This window comes from Nasonia vitripennis, chromosome 1 (assembly GCF_009193385.2).
Source record: "Nasonia vitripennis strain AsymCx chromosome 1, Nvit_psr_1.1, whole genome shotgun sequence".
Lineage (NCBI taxonomy): Eukaryota > Metazoa > Arthropoda > Insecta > Hymenoptera > Pteromalidae > Nasonia > Nasonia vitripennis.
Genome location: NC_045757.1, coordinates 10,846,401 through 10,865,060, shown reverse-complemented (window position 1 = coordinate 10,865,060; position 18,660 = coordinate 10,846,401). Strand labels below are relative to the sequence as shown.

The following is an 18,660-nucleotide window of genomic DNA, read 5'->3' as shown; positions in this document are numbered from 1 at the left end:
TCTCTATGCTCCCGCAGATCGAACTGCGCGGCGCAGTGCATTACAAACAAAGAAGGTGGGGAGCGAGAAAGCGAGAGAGAGAGAGAGAGAGAGAGAGAGAGACCGCGCGCGCAAGTCCCTCCGTCAGCTCCTGTGGTACCTACACCATCGGGACAGCAGCCACCTATATACTATAGTAGCTGCGTCGAGTCGCGGCAGCCTGCAGCCCGTGTGTGTCCTCGCCTCGCTCGCGCGCGCGACAGACTCGTTTCTGTCCCCCTCCCCTTGTCAGCTGCAATCGATACACGCATATCCGTGCACGAGTATCTTATACCTACGAAAAGCGCGAGCGGCTCCTGCTTCCGAAATACTTACTCGTTGAAAAAATACGTCACGCCGACGAGAGGGTGTTTTAGGTTATAAAGTACTCTGCATCCCACTCGGTGCAAGCAGTGCGTGCAGCGTTTATATAGTATAGAGAGAGAGAGAGAGAGAGCGAGAGAAAGCGCGCCCGCGAGTAGATATATATACACATATCGCAGTGTGTTGTATACGTGCTGACTGCCTCGCCTATTCGCGGCGCGTCAATATATGCGCGCGCGCGTCTAGACGGCGGCGCGCGGCGGTGCAGCAGCGTCGTGTTATACGGATTGAGAGAGAGAGAGAGAGAGAGAGAGAGAGAGAGAGAAGCGCAGTCTATGTACACAATAAACACGAGACACGAGTGTAGAATAAATACAATAACGTACGCTGAGCGCTCGTACGCCGCAATCCCCTCGCGCGCGAGTGCAGAAAGAGGAGGATAACAACATTGCAATCATATATATATACGAGCGCAAGTAGTAAGAGGCCCCGTAGTGGTGAGACGCGCGGGGCTAGCAGAAGATCACTATAACTGCACACCGAGCGGCTAGCAGACGGCAACGTCACCGCGACAGCGAGAGGAGAGCCGCCTGTGTCCGCCAGCAGAAGTTTCCATACGTTCTCTCTCTCTCTCTCTTCCCTCCTCTCTCTCACTCTTCTCTCTATTATCCTCGTGTCCGCACATCTCCCCACTCATCCACCGCCGCCGCAAAGAAGAGCCTCTGTATATACTATACACACACACACACACACCGCGCGAGCACAAGAGCAGCCGAGAAGATCCGAAAGAGAGAGAGAGAGAGAGAGAGAGAGAGAGAGGAGTGGAGAGAGAGAGAGAGAGAGGCAGTGAGCACATACGAGGTCCATCGTACAGCGGAGGTGGCGGCCGAATGCCTACGACCTCAAGCAGCAGCAGCAGCAGCAGTAGTCTCTCCGAGCAGCAGCGCCGCTCGCGGCGGCAGACCGCGACCGCTCCGTCGTCGTCGTCGCAGCGCAGCAGTTGTCGTCGAGGAGGCGCGCAGCAGGCAGGCCTCCCGTCGTCGTCGTCGTCGTCGTCGTTGCCTCATTCTGTTCTACTCGCCGCCGCGTAGTGCGAGGCCGACGATGCTACTCGCGAGTGTACGTTGCCAGTGTTGATAGATCTAGATAATAATATACGCGAGCACCGCATCAGAGCCGTGCGCGCCGAGTATCGAACACGAAGAGCAGCGAGCGGTGTGGTATATATATATACCTATACACACATACACACGCGCGCGCCTATACCTGCCAGAGTGAGAGTAGTCGCAGTTCTCTCGCTCGCTGTATACCCGATACAGTCATACAGTCCACCTACCCCCACACGTACACGCTCAGTCACACACTCACACGCACCCCCACACATCACACAGTGTTCTTCGGTGCAGGAGAGAAGGATGATCCGGTGCGCCAACGCCGCGAGTGCAGCAGCTGCCTCGGCGACGAGCCTCGCCTGAGCGGAGCGCGACATCCTCGCACATTCGTACTGCCTTTCTCCTCCGCGTGTGCTCTGCAGGCCCGCTCTTCGCGTGTGGGATACACACTCGCACACACGTCGTAGATAGATAGATAGATCGACGAGGGGCAAGCGAGCAGCATCGTCGTATACATCGAGAAGAGGAGGGAAGAGAGAGAAAGAGAGAGAGAGCGGAAGAAGAGTATATTGTGAGTGCGCGAGTGTCCGGCCCCGTAGCAGTATAACAGCAGCGTTATTCCTCTCTCGGCCCGGATTCACGCAGCGTAGGAGCGAAGAAGAAGCGAGGAGAGAAAGAGCAAGAGAGAGCGAGAGAGAGAGAGAGAGAGAGAGAAGCGCGCACTGGCGACAGCGGCGCCGCCATCGGAAAGCTCCGAGCTAGACAGCACCACCACCATACCCGCAGACAGCACCACCGCCAGGATGACCTCCAACAACTCGCAGAAGCTCTCCACGACGGACCGGGTTATCAAAAGTGAGTACCTCCAACTCCACCTACGTGCCCGCGCCTCCTGTCCGCGAATCTTTGTTTTCCTTTACCATCGCGAGGGGAGAGGCACACGGGCTGTTTGCTCTGCCTCTCTCCCTCTCGCTCCGTACCCTTATAACGTTCGCGTCCGGGAGACCGGGGTTGACCCCCCGTCCCGCTGTGTGCGGGCGCAAGCCACCCCTCGCGCGCGCGTGTACACGCACGTAGAGAGACGTAGGCTCTGGGGCTTTTTTAGGTTAGGAACGGCGGCGGCCCTGGGAGAGAGCGCGAGAGAGAAAGAGAGAGAGAGAAAGAACTCGCGTGTGACAGTATGCGAGCGTCTGCTGCGACTAGCGGAGGGAGGGAGAGATCGGATATGAGGAAATATTTTTATAACGGGGATGCCTCCGCAGCTTTCTCGCCACCGCGCTCCTGTATAAGCCCGTGCGACTGCTTTATGCGGCCTCCGTGCGCTGCCTGCAGACTGAAAGTCCAAGCACTTATATAGGGGGATCGACTTGCGGAGATTGCTCGAGTAAGGAGAGAAAGAGAGAGAGAGAGAGAGAGAGAGAGAGAGAGAGAGAGCTTGGAATGTTTAATGCTTCGAAGGGTGGTGCGGGCACTTTTTTAGGTTAGATTCGTGTTTGTAATTCCGCCAACCCGTTCGCTGATCCTCCTCTATCTCCCTCTCGCTTTTCTACTTGTTCCCGTTTCGCGCATCGAGCTTTCGGCACTCGGTCGCGTGTGTGTGTGCGTGTAACGAGCTTGCACAGAATCTCGTGTAATTAAAAGTAGCTTTAATTCGCGTTAATGCCGCTCTTTAGTCCCGCGCGGTAAAAGCTGCCTACGCGCCTAATTACTTAATTTAATAAAAAGCTCGCAACCAAAATATCCCCTGGCTCGTGTACGTTTCCCTAAATTTGTCGGAGGTTATGATACTTAACCTCTTTTTTTTCTCTCTCTCTCTCTCTCTCTCTCTCTCTCTCTATATATACAACACGATCGCACTCGCGCGTATAGGTATATCCCAGGTGAGCACTAGAGGTCGAAGGCCGCGAGCAGAGAGAGAGAGAGAGAGAGAGGGCGAGCTTATGCGGATGGCCGCGATTTTTCCGGACGACTGGAGTTGGATATCACGGGGAGCTTGCAGCGAAGATGCACCGGTGTTGGATAAGTACAGAGAGTCGCTTCGTTTTTCAGCGAGCCCGAGGGTGGATTAAGTGATTACTCCACTGCGCGGTCTTGCACGTGCCTGGGGTTTTCCACTACTTACGCAGGTGCAAGCGAAGAAAGTTTTGCGTGACTTTGCACACGAGCCTGTAAAAGTTTCGCCGTAGTTTCTCGAGACTTTCAATTGATGACTCTCTGCTGTTGCTGCTGTGTCAACACCATAATTGTGAAAAGTCTTTTTTTCCGCGCTACAACCATAATAACAACAACAACCCAAACCCTCCAGCTCCCCCCCCCCCCCCCGCGAAGCTCATTTCTCACTATGTGCGCTGTAGGCAAACTGCCGGCATAACTCAAGCCCATCTCTCTCTCTCTCTCTCTCTCTCTCTCTCTCTCTCTACCCTAATACAGCTTCAAAATCGAAGCGGCAGCAACAGCATCGCAATAACCCACCCTCCGCCTGGAGTTGCAGAGCGAATTTTCGCACTCGCAGACACGGCTTTGCTGATCGATTGGATCATTACCGACACGTAACGGTGTAGCGAGGAACGCATTTTTTCTCACTTTTTCGTGTCCCCTCTCCCTCTCGATCTTCGTGAATTATTTAGCGAGCGCACATGCATATGTTCCGATTACACACGTATATAATTCGAAAAGCCGAAACGGAATCTCCATCTCCCGAATTGAAAAGTAGGTCAGGCTCGCTCGTTGTGTCTCTCCCGCTAATTTTCTCCGCAGTGTTATCGCCGACACGAGTACATTATACCCTGCACACCCCGAGCGACGCGCACGCAATCTAGATCAGCGAGAGAGAGAGAGAGAGAGAGAAAAAGGCAGCCCCTCGAAAAAAGGAGAAGAAGAAGTAGCTCTCTCCCGAGAGCGAGAGAGGCGGTATAGCCCCGCTTTGATGCGTCCTCGTGTGCGCTTCGCCGGACTCGCAAGCTCTACTATTATTACTTCCCTCCCGGGAGGTAGGGAGAGAGACTTTTTCACGGCCTGTACACGCGATCTATCGCTGCAATATGCCTCAGGGGTCTGCGTGTGTGTGTGTATGTGTGCAGTGTATAGGCTAGATTCTCGAGCGAGGAATTTTTCGGCGACGACCTCGCGTGCAGTCTGACGCGGACCTTGGGTGGGGAGTGAAAAATTTTCAGGACTACACTTGTACGTGTGTTACACGCAGCCGATGCGCGATAAACTTCTTCGGGGCGCTTGGTACACTTTTTTCCTCCGGAATTCATTGCAGAGAGAGAGAGAGAGAGAGAGAGAGAGAGAGAGAGAGAGAGAGAGAGAGAGAGAGAGAGAGAGAGAGACTGGCTCTAAAAACGCCGAGAGCTTACAGGGAGATTCGAATCGCTCGCGTGTTTGTAATTGAAAGCGCCCGCGAGAATGTGTGCGTAGGTGAAAAGCAGAGGCTGACATTGTCTTTTCCCTCTCCGTTACTTCTCGAAGCTTTCGGAAGTCTGCCAGTTGGATGGATAGCGTCGCTTCTCGGAATTAATGAAGACCGCGTACGCGCGCTCGGAAAGTACTGCTGCGCGCAAGTAGTAACGAACCGAGCTGGTCAGACGAGCCGACGTTTCTCGTTTTTCGCCCGCCGTGAGGCTCCCCGAGGTGTCGCGGGACTTTTCAGAAATCCACGCACGAGCCCTCCGTATAACGCCGATGAGAAACTCTAGAGAGAGTCGTTCCTCACTTTCGGCGGCTCTCTGCTCTTCTGGGGATAGTCTCGGAAGATCGAGTGGATGTGTGTAACATACGAGCGCGTGTACGCTTCTCTCCTCGAATTCGAGCATAGCTATGCGAGCGTGTCACGTGAGAGTCGAAAATACCTCGCTCTGAGAGAGAAAAAAGCGGCCACGTAGGCGGCAGCGAGGTAGTTGCTGTTGTGTTGGCAGAGCTTCATTTGTTGTTCTCCGCTAAGTAGTAGCGTCCCGAACCTGCCAGACTATCGTTTCCTCACCGATTTGATACTCGTCCATGTCAAACGCGCAACGAAAAATATGTACAAATCGAAACTTCAACGCACGCGCGTCTCTGGAATAATCCGCCGCCGGCAACGCTGCCTCGCGCTCGAGCGACGTAAACAATGAATTTATCCGTGACGCAATGAAAAAGAGCGACTGCTGATGAAGCTCGAATTTTTTCCGATTATTCTCTTGAAAATCCAGCTGCGTTTCCTCGCGCAAATGCGCCTCGGGGGGGAAAAACAAGAGCATCAGCGCGCGCGATTCGAGATATACGTGCAATTTCGTAAATTACGATGCGCATTAATGTAGAAAATAAGTAATTTCGTTTTTGTTGCCAGCGTACTCGCGTCTGTATAGAGCAGCACGCTGACCCATAAAGGAGAAATGGGAAAAATTATACGCCTATAGTGTGTACGGCTCGGGGGGCAAAAAAGAAAACTTGGGAATCGGGCCGCTAACATAAAGAATTCATCGGCGCGCAAAGTCGATTAAACAAGCGAGATGGTAGACGGCGTCCAGACGCGCGACTATATACGACATGTACGCGGCACTCTGTGCATAAGCGTATGCGCCTGTAACATGCGTGTGTGTTAAATAACAAGGGCAAGACGTGCGCGCAGCCTCTCGAGAAAAGAGAGAAAAGCTGCTGCTCTAGGTCTGAACGTGTGCACTTGAAGCCTCCGCGGCAGGCCGGTGGCAATCTGCAGGCTGCCCCCGCTCTCTCCGGGGGGATGTGGATTGATTTTCCTTTTTGCCGAGGCCACGATGCTGCCACCGCCGCCGCCGCGCTCCGCTATTGCTATCGACCTGCCGGCGGCGGCGCGATAGTCACGCGGCTCCTCTGCTCTCTCTCTCTCTCTCTCTCTCTCTCTCTCTCTCTCTCTCTCTCTCTCTCTCTCTCTCTCTCTCTCGTCTGCCCTGCCCTCTTCGCTCCTTTTCCCACGAGTACACTTCGTGCCCTTCGATATTCTCCGCGCGCGCGCTCATGTGTGTGTGTGTGTGTGTGTGTGTGTTTCGGAGGTGGGGTTGATGCTTGCCTCTAGTATATGGGGAGAATTCTGACCCTGTTTTGATGCTCCGCCGTGTGTTTTTTCGGGGGTGGGCTGCTGCGTGCGTGTGTATCTTTTTCCCTCCTTTCGAGTGTGAAATTCAAGGGTTTATGGGGCGAGAATTAGTGTTTTCGGGGCTGTTAAAATTGCACGAGTTTCCTTCTTTTTCTTTTCCTCGCTCGTTCACGCTCTGTGGACAGAAACGCGGGGGCGTGCGTACACACTGGAAAAAAGCGGCGGCGGCGTTGGCGAGGTATCGAGTGTTGCTCGAGTGCGAGAGAGAGAGAGAGAGAAAGGAAAGTTGGAAAGTTTGCATTCGAAAATTTCGAGCGTTCTTCCACTTCTGCTTCTTCTTCTTCTTCTCTTTACTTTTCAGTTGACCTCCAGACTTTCCTTACTGTGTATATAGTTTGCGGCGACGCTATCTGTGTGTAGACACACAGAACAAGTGGAATAACATAATTTTCGTAACAGTCGTGTAACGCGCATATATAGTCCCGATGAAAAATAGAAAAGATTGAACTCGTATCCCGCCCCGGCCTGTAACGCTGCCGTGTAAACTTCCTTCCGCAAACTTTATCCGGCGGCGGCTTCGAAGTTAAAGCGTATATACTTTATGCACCAGCCAGTGACCTTACAGCGCAGTAAGGGCAATCCTTCGGGGTAGTAGGTTATTGACCACGTGTGCCAGCGATAAAACGAGGGAACTTTTCGCGCCGAATATCGCGTGCGACTTTTTTTTTAGCTGCGAATGAATTACTGTTGAGGTTAGGATTCTGCGGATGCGTTGTTTGCGCGTGCTGAGAATATTGGGATTCGTTTACGCGTTATGCTCTCTTTTCTTTGGAAAACGTTTTACGGATATTTCCGCGGAAAGAGCGTTTGTTTATAACGAGCGCTTATCTCTCTTGCCCAATTAGCATCGCGCTGAGAAGAGAAGAAGCCTCTATACGTTTATACTCACACAAAGCGCGCGTACAGTTATGCCGTGCATAATTCATGCCTGTGCGGCGTAGGTGCGTAAATAAATGCTCCTGGCCCGTTCATTTTCAATGCGCGACGAGCCTCTCTCTCTGTCTCTGTGGCGCAGGCGGCAGCGTCATGAATTTTAAATAATCGACCGGTCGTCTATCCCGTTCCTAATGTCGCTCAATTATTAACTAGCCGTGCCCGGGCTCTTTCGGCTGATTGTTCCCTGTTAATCCTCTGCCGCCATATAATACCGTCTTTCCCCCGACATTTTTTTTCGAGACTGATTTTTCACGCGCGGTCGAGGTTTTCCTCCTAATTGCACTCGAGAGCAGCTTAGTGGCTCTTCCGAACGACTGCTCCCCTTTCTTTTTCTCATCATTGCTTGTAATAACTGATGATTCGAGGATGTTCGACGGCTTGTTGTGGGCGGACTATATCGCTCGGCGGTTATTTCATTAAGAAAAGTTCGATATTCAATCTAACGAATTAGCGGCGACGATGATCCCATCATCTTTATTGGAAGTCAATATACACGCGCTGCGTTACATCGTATAGGCGTATACTTGCAGCGTCATCTCCGCGCAACGTCGATTCCGAATCGTGTGTGTGTGTGTGTGTGTGTGTGTGTGTTAATGTATCGACGACTATTTTTCAAAACCGCATCTGCACGTGCGCACGGTACGTCGATAGAGGGGGAGAATAAAGAAGGCGCATCGCGGAATCGTCGAAAAGGTCCATAAATTCCGGCATAGTGCACGCGCAAAAAGAGATCGAGAGTCAAGAGATGCCGCGGGGAGGGGGGAAGAAGACAGAACGCTGCGCGCGGCGAAGAGAGTTCAAATGACCCAATTCCAATTTCAGCGCTAAATAGCCCGAAAATAGACTCGCCTCCCACTCGCTCTCTCTCTCTCTCTTCTCGGCTTTCGCTTTATCTATATAAGATCCTTAAATTCTCGGCCGGCCGATGCGCGGCCGCGAAAAATGACAAAGGCGTGACTAAATGCACTCCAAATAACTTTCGGATAAACAAACGGAGAACGAGAGGGGGAGAACGAGAGAAGAAGATTATTCAAGGTGCCACCGGCCAACTTCTGCGCAGAGAGACACATCAGAGATCGGCCCGGATAATAAAGCCGAGACGGAATTGTTTTCTCTATCTGCGTATCGTGTATAGGTAGACGTCGCCGTTCTTCGGACACACACGTGCGGCTTTAGTTTTCGAGAGGACAGTTTTCCGTTACGTAACGCGAACATCGTATATGTCTCGGCGTACTCGGCTGTATCTACTTGACTCGAGAGAGAGAGAGAGAGAGAGAGAGAGAGAGAGAGATAATTGACTATATAAGCGCTCGGCGCTGCTCAATTTTTCCCCGGGGATTAAAGAGGCGCGAGCGCGTTCGCTTGGAAAGAGAGAGAGAGAGAGAGAGTGAGAGAGAGGAGTCTATTTTTCTTTCTAAATTTAAGTCGCTTTATGTTGTAAGACTTGATGGTATGCAAATTTCATCGGTTTTAATACACTTCCGAATGTTTCCCCTGTGTGCGCGCGCTCGCTGCCGCCGCCGTCGCCGCGCTGCTTCGTCTCGAATTCAAAGTGAAAATTACGGAAATTGAGAGAGCGCGGATGGCTTTAATGGGGTATAATTCGTAAACGCGCGTGCGCTCGCGTGAGAATATTTTGCGACGCCTCTAGAAAATTACGAGGCCGATTCAATTTCGGGAGATGTGATTAACGCGAGCGGTTTTACGCCGCGTGTATTACCTCTCTTCTTTTTTCTTTGTAGCTGCTTATATAGTGGAGAGACGTCGTTTTTTCGACGCGTTTAAGCGCCGGCGATGTTGACAAACGTTTGCCTGTCAATTTCCGCCGGCTGAATTTGCGCGGCGTGTGCATACAGGCCGCGCGAATGTATAAAGGAAGCGACAAATGCTCGCAAAACAAAGTTAAATTAACGTCGCGTGTCCGAGCGTCGTCGTAAACAATTGTTCAAACTCCATTTCTCTCTCTCTCTCTCTCTCTCTCTCTCTCTCTCTCTCTCCCGAACAAACATACTTGTTTTCGTAGTTGACACACAACGCACAGGCGTATCCATACCATACGTCGTCTCTCGACTTTCCAATAAATTCGATACACGCTCCCTCATCCATGGAGCATTCTTCCATTCTTCTTCCGTATGGCCGTAAAGTTGTCGCACGCCTCGCTAAACTGTGGGAGACGAGCGGGGTATCGTAGCCAAGAAGATCCAAGCCGTTAAATACTTGTGACTGGCACTGTACGAAGCACAGATGACGACAGCGACTGTACCGCGTCGTCTCCCCCTCTCTCTCTCTCTCTCTCTCTCTCTCTCTCTCTCTCTTCTCGCTGACACAACAGTTTCTTCGAAAAATAATGAAGCTACCGTACAACAGTACCTCCCGGCGCGTGTGACTTCACCTCGTGGCGTAACCTCGTTCGTATAGAATGCCGCCGGGAAGACATATTTTTCGGGTTATTACGAAAGAAGAGGCTTTGCTCAATAGAGCATCGACGCGCGTCGATGCGGCGGTTCATCCGCGGTTGAATTCCAATCACCTTTTGTGTGTGCCCCGGCGCTTTCCATACCTGATCATACCTATTGAGAGGGGCACGGGTAAAATACGTGGAAATCGCCGAGAGATAGAACTGCAGGAAAGTGGCTTTCAGCAGCGAGAGAGAGAGAGAGAGGGAGAGGCGGTCAGCGCATACTGTACAGCCCAATTCCACGTACCGCGGCCGCACACGCGCGGTCCAACCTCGCCATAAGTATCAGGTTTATCGCAGGTTTTCTGACCTGCGCCGCAGAGAGAGAGAGAGAGAGAGAGAGAGAGAGAGAGAGAGAGGGAGGGAGAGAGCGAACAGAATAGCCCACTTCGGTCCAACTAACCACTCAATTCCATCTAATCGCCACTAAATCTATAGCTCAGCACTTGAATACACTCGCGCTCATCAAGTGGCAACCTCATTATATTTTCAAGTTTCTCTTTCTCTCTCTCTCTCTCTCTCTCTCTCTCTCACTCTTTTCCCTCTCCTCTCCCGCGCGGATGCGAGAACAATCTCAGCCGCACACCGCCCCCGACGCAATCAATCCATCGGCAGCTGGCTGTGTAGCTTCTGCTTGCGCACCTTGAAATTGGAATAGCGAAAATATTTGAAATAGCCCAAAGGGGCGAGAGCGGGACAGAATCGTTAGAGCTCTCGAGCTCTCTGGTGGGAGAGAGAGAGAGAGAAGAGCTACTCGCGGGAAAAGGCATCACCGAGCATGCGTGAATCGGTAGAAAGAGAGGAAAGAGTGCCTCTCACTGGGTCAAACACGGCGCGCGCGCTCCGAGCCAAGTTTGGAACGCGAGCGAGCCGAGCGCGGCGTGCACGCGAACGCCGTCGTATAGACGAGCTTTCCGAGAAGCTCTCGCGTCGATGCCCCCCGTGTATTATTCATCACGGCTTGATCGTGCCGGGCTATTTTGTTGCTCGCATCTCCTACGCGATTCTCGCTTCTGCAGACGCTGCATACGCGTCGTTATACGGAGAAAAGTGAAATCACGCGACGCTTGTTCGAAAAAATATACCAGGCGCGTATACGCTCCCGCGCCGTAAGCAGATCAGCGCGAATCCGAGGAAAATCAGCGTCAGCTGCGCATACGGCGAATAAAAGCGCGTATATACACACACACACACACACGCACACACTCGTCGAGCGTTCGATTCTTCTTTTCTCTGACGACGCAAGGAGAAACGTGAGAGCTGGCCTATACAGAGGGCGAGAGAAAGAGAGATACACCTACGTGGTCGACAGATGTAAACAGCGCTGCTCGGAATGCGTCTGTTAAACTTTAATATTCCGCGCCGCTCGCGCTTTTGTTGTAAACCGACTCTGCAGCAGCGCACACGACTGCTCGTTAACACGCCACCAATAAAAAGTTTAAAATTACACACGCGCGACTTTCTGGCACCGCTACGGGGATCAGGATATAGAGAGATTCGTCTCGCGAAAATTCTCTCGCTGCGCGCAGCGAGTGATTACTTTTTTCAATGGGAAATCCATGCACGCCGCGGAATACAAGCTCGTAAATTGCGCGCATTATGCCAAGCGCGCGGCGTAAGAGCCGGCTGTCAACCGCAGAAGCAGCAGCAGCCGTTATGCAATATCGAAGAATGGACACTGAAATTAACAATGAATCACCGACGTCTCGCGCGCGCGGTCATAACTCGTGAAACGGCGAGTCCCGCGAGATTTAGATTTAGATTTTAGATTTAATTTTTTTTTATTGTTGTACATTGTGTTGTACATGTACAATCATAGTATATTATAAAAAGAATAGAGAGAGAGAGAGAGAGAGAGAGAGAAAGAGAGAGAGAGAGAGAGAATACCCCACTGTAGGTATACAATAATTCTCTCCGGGTAAAGCAGCTCGTATAGTGTATTCAACCCCTCGAACTGCAAGGCTCGGCACGAGTAGAGCGGAGACGAAAACGGCATCGACAAACGAAAGAAATAAATTAAACGCCGCCGCGTCTCGATCGATCATCGCCGTGAAATCAAGCATGCAGAGAAGCCCCTTACATACGTAAGGGGGGAAATGCCCCCTTTTACGGGACAAGGACGATGTAGAACGCACAGAAAATTTCGGCGTGTGTGCTACGCGCGGGGGGAGTGAAGAGGAAGATAAGAGGGAGGGAGATGGCCCGGGCGAAATTGCAGCGCATGGCGCTCAACCTGTTGTTTTAAGGTCAGCCGAGCGTTGGCCTCGGGGTTAGACTCGCGCGCGAGGTCGAGCTCGGGAGGAAGGCCTCCGAGGTCTTCTCTCTTCTTTTTCTCTTCTCGCGCTCGTTCGAAGAGCGCTATCGATAATATATAGATATGAAATTTTTCGAACAAGCTTTTCGACGATATTCACCGTATTATATATACAGATTCGAGCTTATGGAACGCGCAGCGATCGAACCTGAGATGGCTCATTAAGATCGAATCGCGAAATTTCCTCTCATACATCGTCGCCCATACATATAATCGTAGTAAAGTATACGTTATAATTACGCGTATAAATAATTCTTCTTCTTCCGAGCGTACGTGAACTGCCGTTTGACACGCGCTGTAGCATCGCCGCGCAGCGTAAACACTCGTCGGTCCGCCGTGCGAGTGATCAAATTGATAAACACCGGGCTGGCTGCAGAGAACATCGCGTTCGATTCACGTTAACTCGAGCGGCGTAATAACCGTAATTGCAGTGCGCGCGCGAGCTGCATCGCTATATACTCGCGCACGCGCGCGGGGTAATTAATTATTGTTCGTGTCATGCTTTCTCTCTGTCTCTTTGCGATTGAATATGCCGCCGCGCAGTATGATTAATTACACAATTAGCGTTGGTTATAAAGTCGACGACTGTTCGTCGATTCTCTCTCTCTCTCTCTCTCTCTCTCTCTCTCTCTCTCTCTCTCTCTCTCTCTCTCTATACATATAGATCAAATTGAAGATTATAAAAAGAACGTTTACAATTTATTTGCGAAATAACCCAGGGCAATTGACCCAATTGCTTCCGCATCCAAGTCCACGAAGAACAGCTCGAAGGCTTCTTCTTCAGCTTCTTCTCGTTCCCGAAGCCCCGTGTGTCGGCCGAGGAAATTGATTATACCGCGTGAAAATTTCCCCAAAGGAAATTTCGAAAACGCTCTTTCCAAACAATGCGCTCTAATGACCCGAGACATAATGTTCGGCGCCTTATCGTCGATTTTCGAAATCTATCTGATCGACTCTGACGTGTCGCGCATACTGACGATGTGTGTTTCGGCTGCCTTATCTCCTCCTCGCTGCTGCTGCCGACTTTTATCGTTGAAAAACAGCTTCTATACAATACAATACATTATCGCTCTCCTTTTCGTAGTATAATGAGGAGCTTACCGCGGCCTCTTGCAACAGACAAACGTCTTGCCGCAGCAGCCGTTATAGATAAACAATCTCCTTCTTGTTGGCTTGCGTTGGTGCTCTTTGAGAGCGCGAGAGAGTCGGAAGACGACGGCTTTAGATACGTATCAAGAGGCGCCGTTACACTCGCTGTAAACTCCTCGGGGGATGATGTCCCGGCAGTAAGGTTTATTTTTATTGCCCGGGATTATGATTTATTCCGGATAATTAAGATAAGCGCCTCGAAAGTTCTTGCCCCCGCGTATACGCATACATATATAGCGCCGGCAACTTTATAATGATCCCAGTTTTAATATTATTCGCTGGCGTATACTGCCATGTTTATTATGCTCTCGCGGCGCAATATATACAGTCGTTATGGGGAGCATCGTAGAGAGAGATTCCACGCGTTAAATGAGCGACGAGTATAGTCTCTCTTTCTCTCTCTCTCTCTCTCTCTCTCTCTCTCTCTTGGCCTTCGCGCACGCGTTGGTCACCTTTTCCCGTAGTTACGCCAAGTCCAAATCAACAGGTAGCGATTACACGCCGCCGCGCGCGGCTATACCGACACGATACCTATATATTGGAGAGAACCGTTTGAGGAAGCTGGCGTTGTTTTTCCTCAAAAAGTTTAGCCTGTACGACCGAACGGAATACATGTTCGCTGTCGCAACGACTGATGCTTGATGAAAAAAAAGGTACACACTGTGCGGCGCGTGTACAGCTGTTGGATTATCGCGTTACACAATGCGCGCGCTCAGCTCGCATCGCACTCTCTCTCTAGTCTGGGGAATTTGTAAATAACTAAACGCTTCGGCCTTGAATCGACACACACACACTACACATAGGTATGCAAAATATAGGAATCGTCGTCGTTAATTTACACCTCCACGCGCACGCAATCGCACGATTCGAAAACTTTTTAGGCGTACCGCCGGTGTTGAATATCTCGCGCTAAACAGAATTGGCACCGCGATCATCACGCAACGCATTCAAAAACTACGCGTGCCAATATAATCCTCTGATGACGCGAGCTTCATCAGTCCCGCGACGGGGAGATGGGGAGGTAGACGACAAATGAAAAAAAGGGAGAAGAGACGAATCGGTCCCTCCGTCGGCATAAAACTTGCACTGTATAAATTTTCATTATCTCCCCCTCTCGCAGCTCCGTCGCCGCGTATACATAATACCATAGCGGCGTGTACGTCCAATAAATTATACACGGCCTCCTCGCCGCTCGCGCATAAAAAGAAGGAACGAGAGAAAGAGAGAGAGAGAGAGAGAGAGAGAGAGAGAGAGAGAGAGAGAGAGAGAGAGAGAGAGAGAGAGAGAGAGAGAGAATGAAAAAAGCCTCTGTGTGTAAGAATCAAGCTCACGCAAGGTATTGTACCCTTTTTTTCATCATCAGCGGCTACGTGTGTTTGTGTACACACACACACCCACACACTCGTCATCAGAGGCCAACCCTCGCGGCGCACCACACTCACGTATGTATATATTACACATGTGCACGAGGGCGAGTGGGAGAGAGAAGAACGCGATCGCGCGGCGTCGTCGCTTTTGAAAATCAAGTTTTCACCCTCGGCGTGAGCGCGCGCGCGCGCCCGTCGAGCGGTAGCGGCAGCGGCAGCGAAGTCGGTCAAGGGGGTGGAGGCGAGCGAGTGCCAGCGCGGTAAAAATCGATACCGCCATGATTCAAGAGTGCGAGGGGGGAGGGAAGGAGGGGCGCAAGAGAGAGAGAGAGAGAGAGAGAGAGAGAGAGAGAGAGAGAGAGAGCGGGAGAACGTGTGTGCATAAACGTCGAGGTAAATCGCGTATGGGCTTAGGCTTATCGCCGCGACCCCTGTGTGTGCCGCCACTGCTTTTCTTTTTTTTCTTCTCTCTTTCTTGCTTTTCCCACCCTCCCCCTGTGTATAGGATGTATACATATAGAGCAGAGCCGACCTGCTGTTTCTCGGCTCGTTGTTTAACGAGCAAGATTGTGGAAAACGAGCCTTGAGAGCCTGCCTCGTCCGTAAACGCCTTGAAGTATAATACCACTGCGCCGCGGGCTGTATTTTTTGTGCTCTTTCTCTCTGTTGTTGTGTACTTTTTCTCTATACTCCCTGCGAGCGATTTTTTTTCAATCTTTCTCTCTCTGCCCGCACATGTGGGTTAGGAACATACATGCTCAAGAATCAAGACGCGGATGCGCGAAACATTATTAACGCGTCTCGTTATATTCGGGGCCGACGAATTAAGGGCAGAGGACGCGTAACTCAACACAAACAACGCTTCTATCGCCCTCGCTACATTTTTTCTCGCGGATCACGTGTGTGTTATATATACGTTGCAGGATTATACGCGTTATACCTATACATAACGAGGAAATCATCACACGCGTCGCGAATTGAACGTATACGTTAGGGTTTACGTAGAACATGACGTTTTGGGCAGTACTGCCAATCCACTGTAGCAGGCTACAGTTGAAACGAAGGAACACACCTGTTCAAAATTTAACCTATAAAAATGTTTAAATTTCAATTGTATGGCAATAAATTGTAAAATTCTTTTTTAAAATAAAATTATAAAATTTTGTAAGAGAATATATTATAATAAATTAGTTTCTGATTTAAAAAAAAGGTCTACCACTGTCTCAAAAAAGGAAAGGAGAATAAAAAATAACGCATATTTCCAAATGAAAATTTTATTATTATTTTATTATAATTAGTTAAATAGCATAGGAAATGATTGTATGATTATGTTCTTCATTGTATAAGTAAGCGATTAATAGCTTCAAACTGAAAGACGAATCATACGTATTTTATTTTAAAATAACTTGAAATTTTGCTCATGCTAAAACTTTGGGCTAAGTTGTATAAAACATGCTCTAATCTTTGTGCTGCATGCGAGTTACCAGCAAAAACTCATTTAGGTAGATAATTTTTATTATAGCAGCAGTAGTTTTTTAAGTCAGTAAATAAAATATTTGTGTTTATTACTTTAGATTAGAGCATGTTTTATACAACTTAGTCCAAAGTTTTTATCATCAAGAATATCGAATACTAAAGGGTCATAGAGAACAATTAAACAAAACTGCCCATCGATACTTATTTGCAAGACATCCATTCAAAATGGCTTTCTGAAGATTGAAGCAATATATTGTAAACCAAATTTAATGTCAAAACTATGTTCAATTAATTATAAACTATATGCTGGACAAAATTAGTTATTTTAAAATAAAATACGTATCAAGTTATTTTAAAATAAAATACGTATGATTCGTCTTTCAGTTTGAAGCTGTTAATCGCTTACTTATACAATGAAGAACATAATCATACAATCATTGCCTATGCTATTTAACTAATTATAATAATAAATTTTTCATTTGGAAATGTGCGTTATTTTTTATTCTCCTTTCCTTTTTTGAGACAGTGGTAGACCTTTTTTTTTAATCAGAAACTAATTTATTATAATATATTCTCTTACAAAATTTTATAATTTTATTTTAAAAAAGAATTGTACAATTTATTACCATACAATTCAAATTTAAATATTTTTATAGGTTAAATTTTGAGCAGGCGTGTTCCTTAGTTTCAACTGCAGCCTGCTACAGTGGATTGGCAGTACTGCCCAAAACGTTATGTTCTACGTAAACCCTAACGTATACGCTCAATTGTGGACGCAGCCTAACACACGAGCGATTCGATACATCGTATACGCGAACGCATACGTAGGTACTTTGCGCTTTTTCTCAGTAACGCACATACACATAATACCGTATATCTGATCTGACTGAATAACTTTTAATTTCCTGCAGCGCAGCGGCAGCAGCCGATATCGATTGGCTTCTCGCGCGCAGAGTGCAGAGCGCGCGCGACGAGCCTCGCAATTAAGCCATTCGTAAATACGATTCACGCAGGAGGACGAGAGCGAAAAATTGCAGCATCCGCGCTTGAGCGAGTGTGATGAGTCGGCGCGAAATATACTAATATACTACTCGACATTTTTCCGCTCTTTGATTCCGCCCTCGCTATATATATATATATATATATATATATATATATATATATATTGCGTGCGAGAGAGAGAGAGAGAGAGAGAGAGAGAGAGAGAGAGAGAGCGAAAAGTTTGTCGCGTGCGCGGATATGACGGATGCCGGCGATAAGTCAACCGGTCGCACTTGTATGGATCGTCGCGAGTTCTCTCTTTTTGCTTCTTATCTTTCCTTCTTTTTTCGAGTCGCCGGCGCGCTCTCTCGAAATAAAGCGCGACTATAGGCGCTATAATCATGGCTCATCCTCGGGCAAGCCTCTTACCTTAATACTCTCGCGCGCTAATCGCATTTGTAAGATTTATAAGGAAATGCGGATATATTTATAACTGTAATTGGGGGTAATAAATCAACGCCGCCTCTGATGTTTGTATTATGTATGTATGTTGTACATTCGAAAGGAGAGTGAATTTCGACTGAACACATGTAAATTGATTAACGATGTACTTTTATGATATCATTTATGTGACTCGGATATATAGTTACTACGAGGGCTCTTGTTACAAAAAAAAAACGTTCGCCGGTAAATTCTTCGTACACAGCGCAGAGACGTATGTTCCCAACATTTCACAAACAGCCAAACTCTTTATCCTTGCCGCGCTCTACACACACAGGCACTTCCTCCCGCGTCGGCTTTATCTCGTCGAGTCTCTATCCGGCACTGTATACGCGTTTGCTCTCATCTAATATTTGTCAGGCAAGCTGCGGAGTCTGGTCGGTCGCTTTTAAGCAGATTTGGCCTAAAATATATGACAGAGAGCAGAAGAGAATTACACGCGCGTCGCTCAAATCCTCGTTTATATATTTGATGTATGTGCTCTCTCTCTCTCTCTCTCTCTCTCTCTCTCTCTCTCTCTCGCTCTTTGTGTCTGTTTGTGGAGCAGCAGCCCGTGATTTATCGCCCGAGTCGCTGTGAAAAATTAGGAGACTCCGCCGATGCCACACTGCTCGGCTGCGAGGGAGTGCTTTGGTTTTTCGTCTACAGAGGCGAGCTCCACAGCTCTGTAGGGTGGACGTTTGAGGGGCAGGAGAGAGAGAGAGAGAGAGAGAGAGAGAGAGAGAGAGAGAGAGAGATATTGTTTCAACTTATTTTCACATGTATTTTTCTCGCGGAGAGAGCTTTATCGATCGATGGGCGTTTTCTCGCGCTCGTCAGCGTCGATGATAATGTATCGTCGCGTGTATGTCATGCGAACGTTTGAAACGTATCTTTACTTTAAATTTAGCCGCCTCAGTGTCGAGCTCGAA

At 49.1% G+C, this 18,660-nt stretch overlaps 1 protein-coding gene across 11 annotated transcripts in view; it reads left to right on the top strand.

Annotated features, from left to right (window-relative positions):
• Positions 1-189: 189 nt before the first annotated feature.
• Positions 190-18,660, top strand: part of LOC100118015 (serine/threonine-protein phosphatase 2B catalytic subunit 2) — a 61,985-nt gene continuing 43,514 nt past the window's right edge. For 6 of the 11 annotated variants that reach the window (XM_016990283.3, XM_016990281.3, XM_016990279.3 and 3 more), the window contains exon 1: positions 190-2,309. In XM_016990283.3, the coding sequence (XP_016845772.1) occupies positions 2,258-2,309 (52 nt within the window). In that variant the 5' untranslated portion in view covers positions 190-2,257. The remainder of the gene's footprint in view (positions 2,310-18,660) is intronic. The other 5 variants (XM_008217143.4, XM_008217136.4, XM_001602052.6 and 2 more) reach the window with 1 other exon arrangement.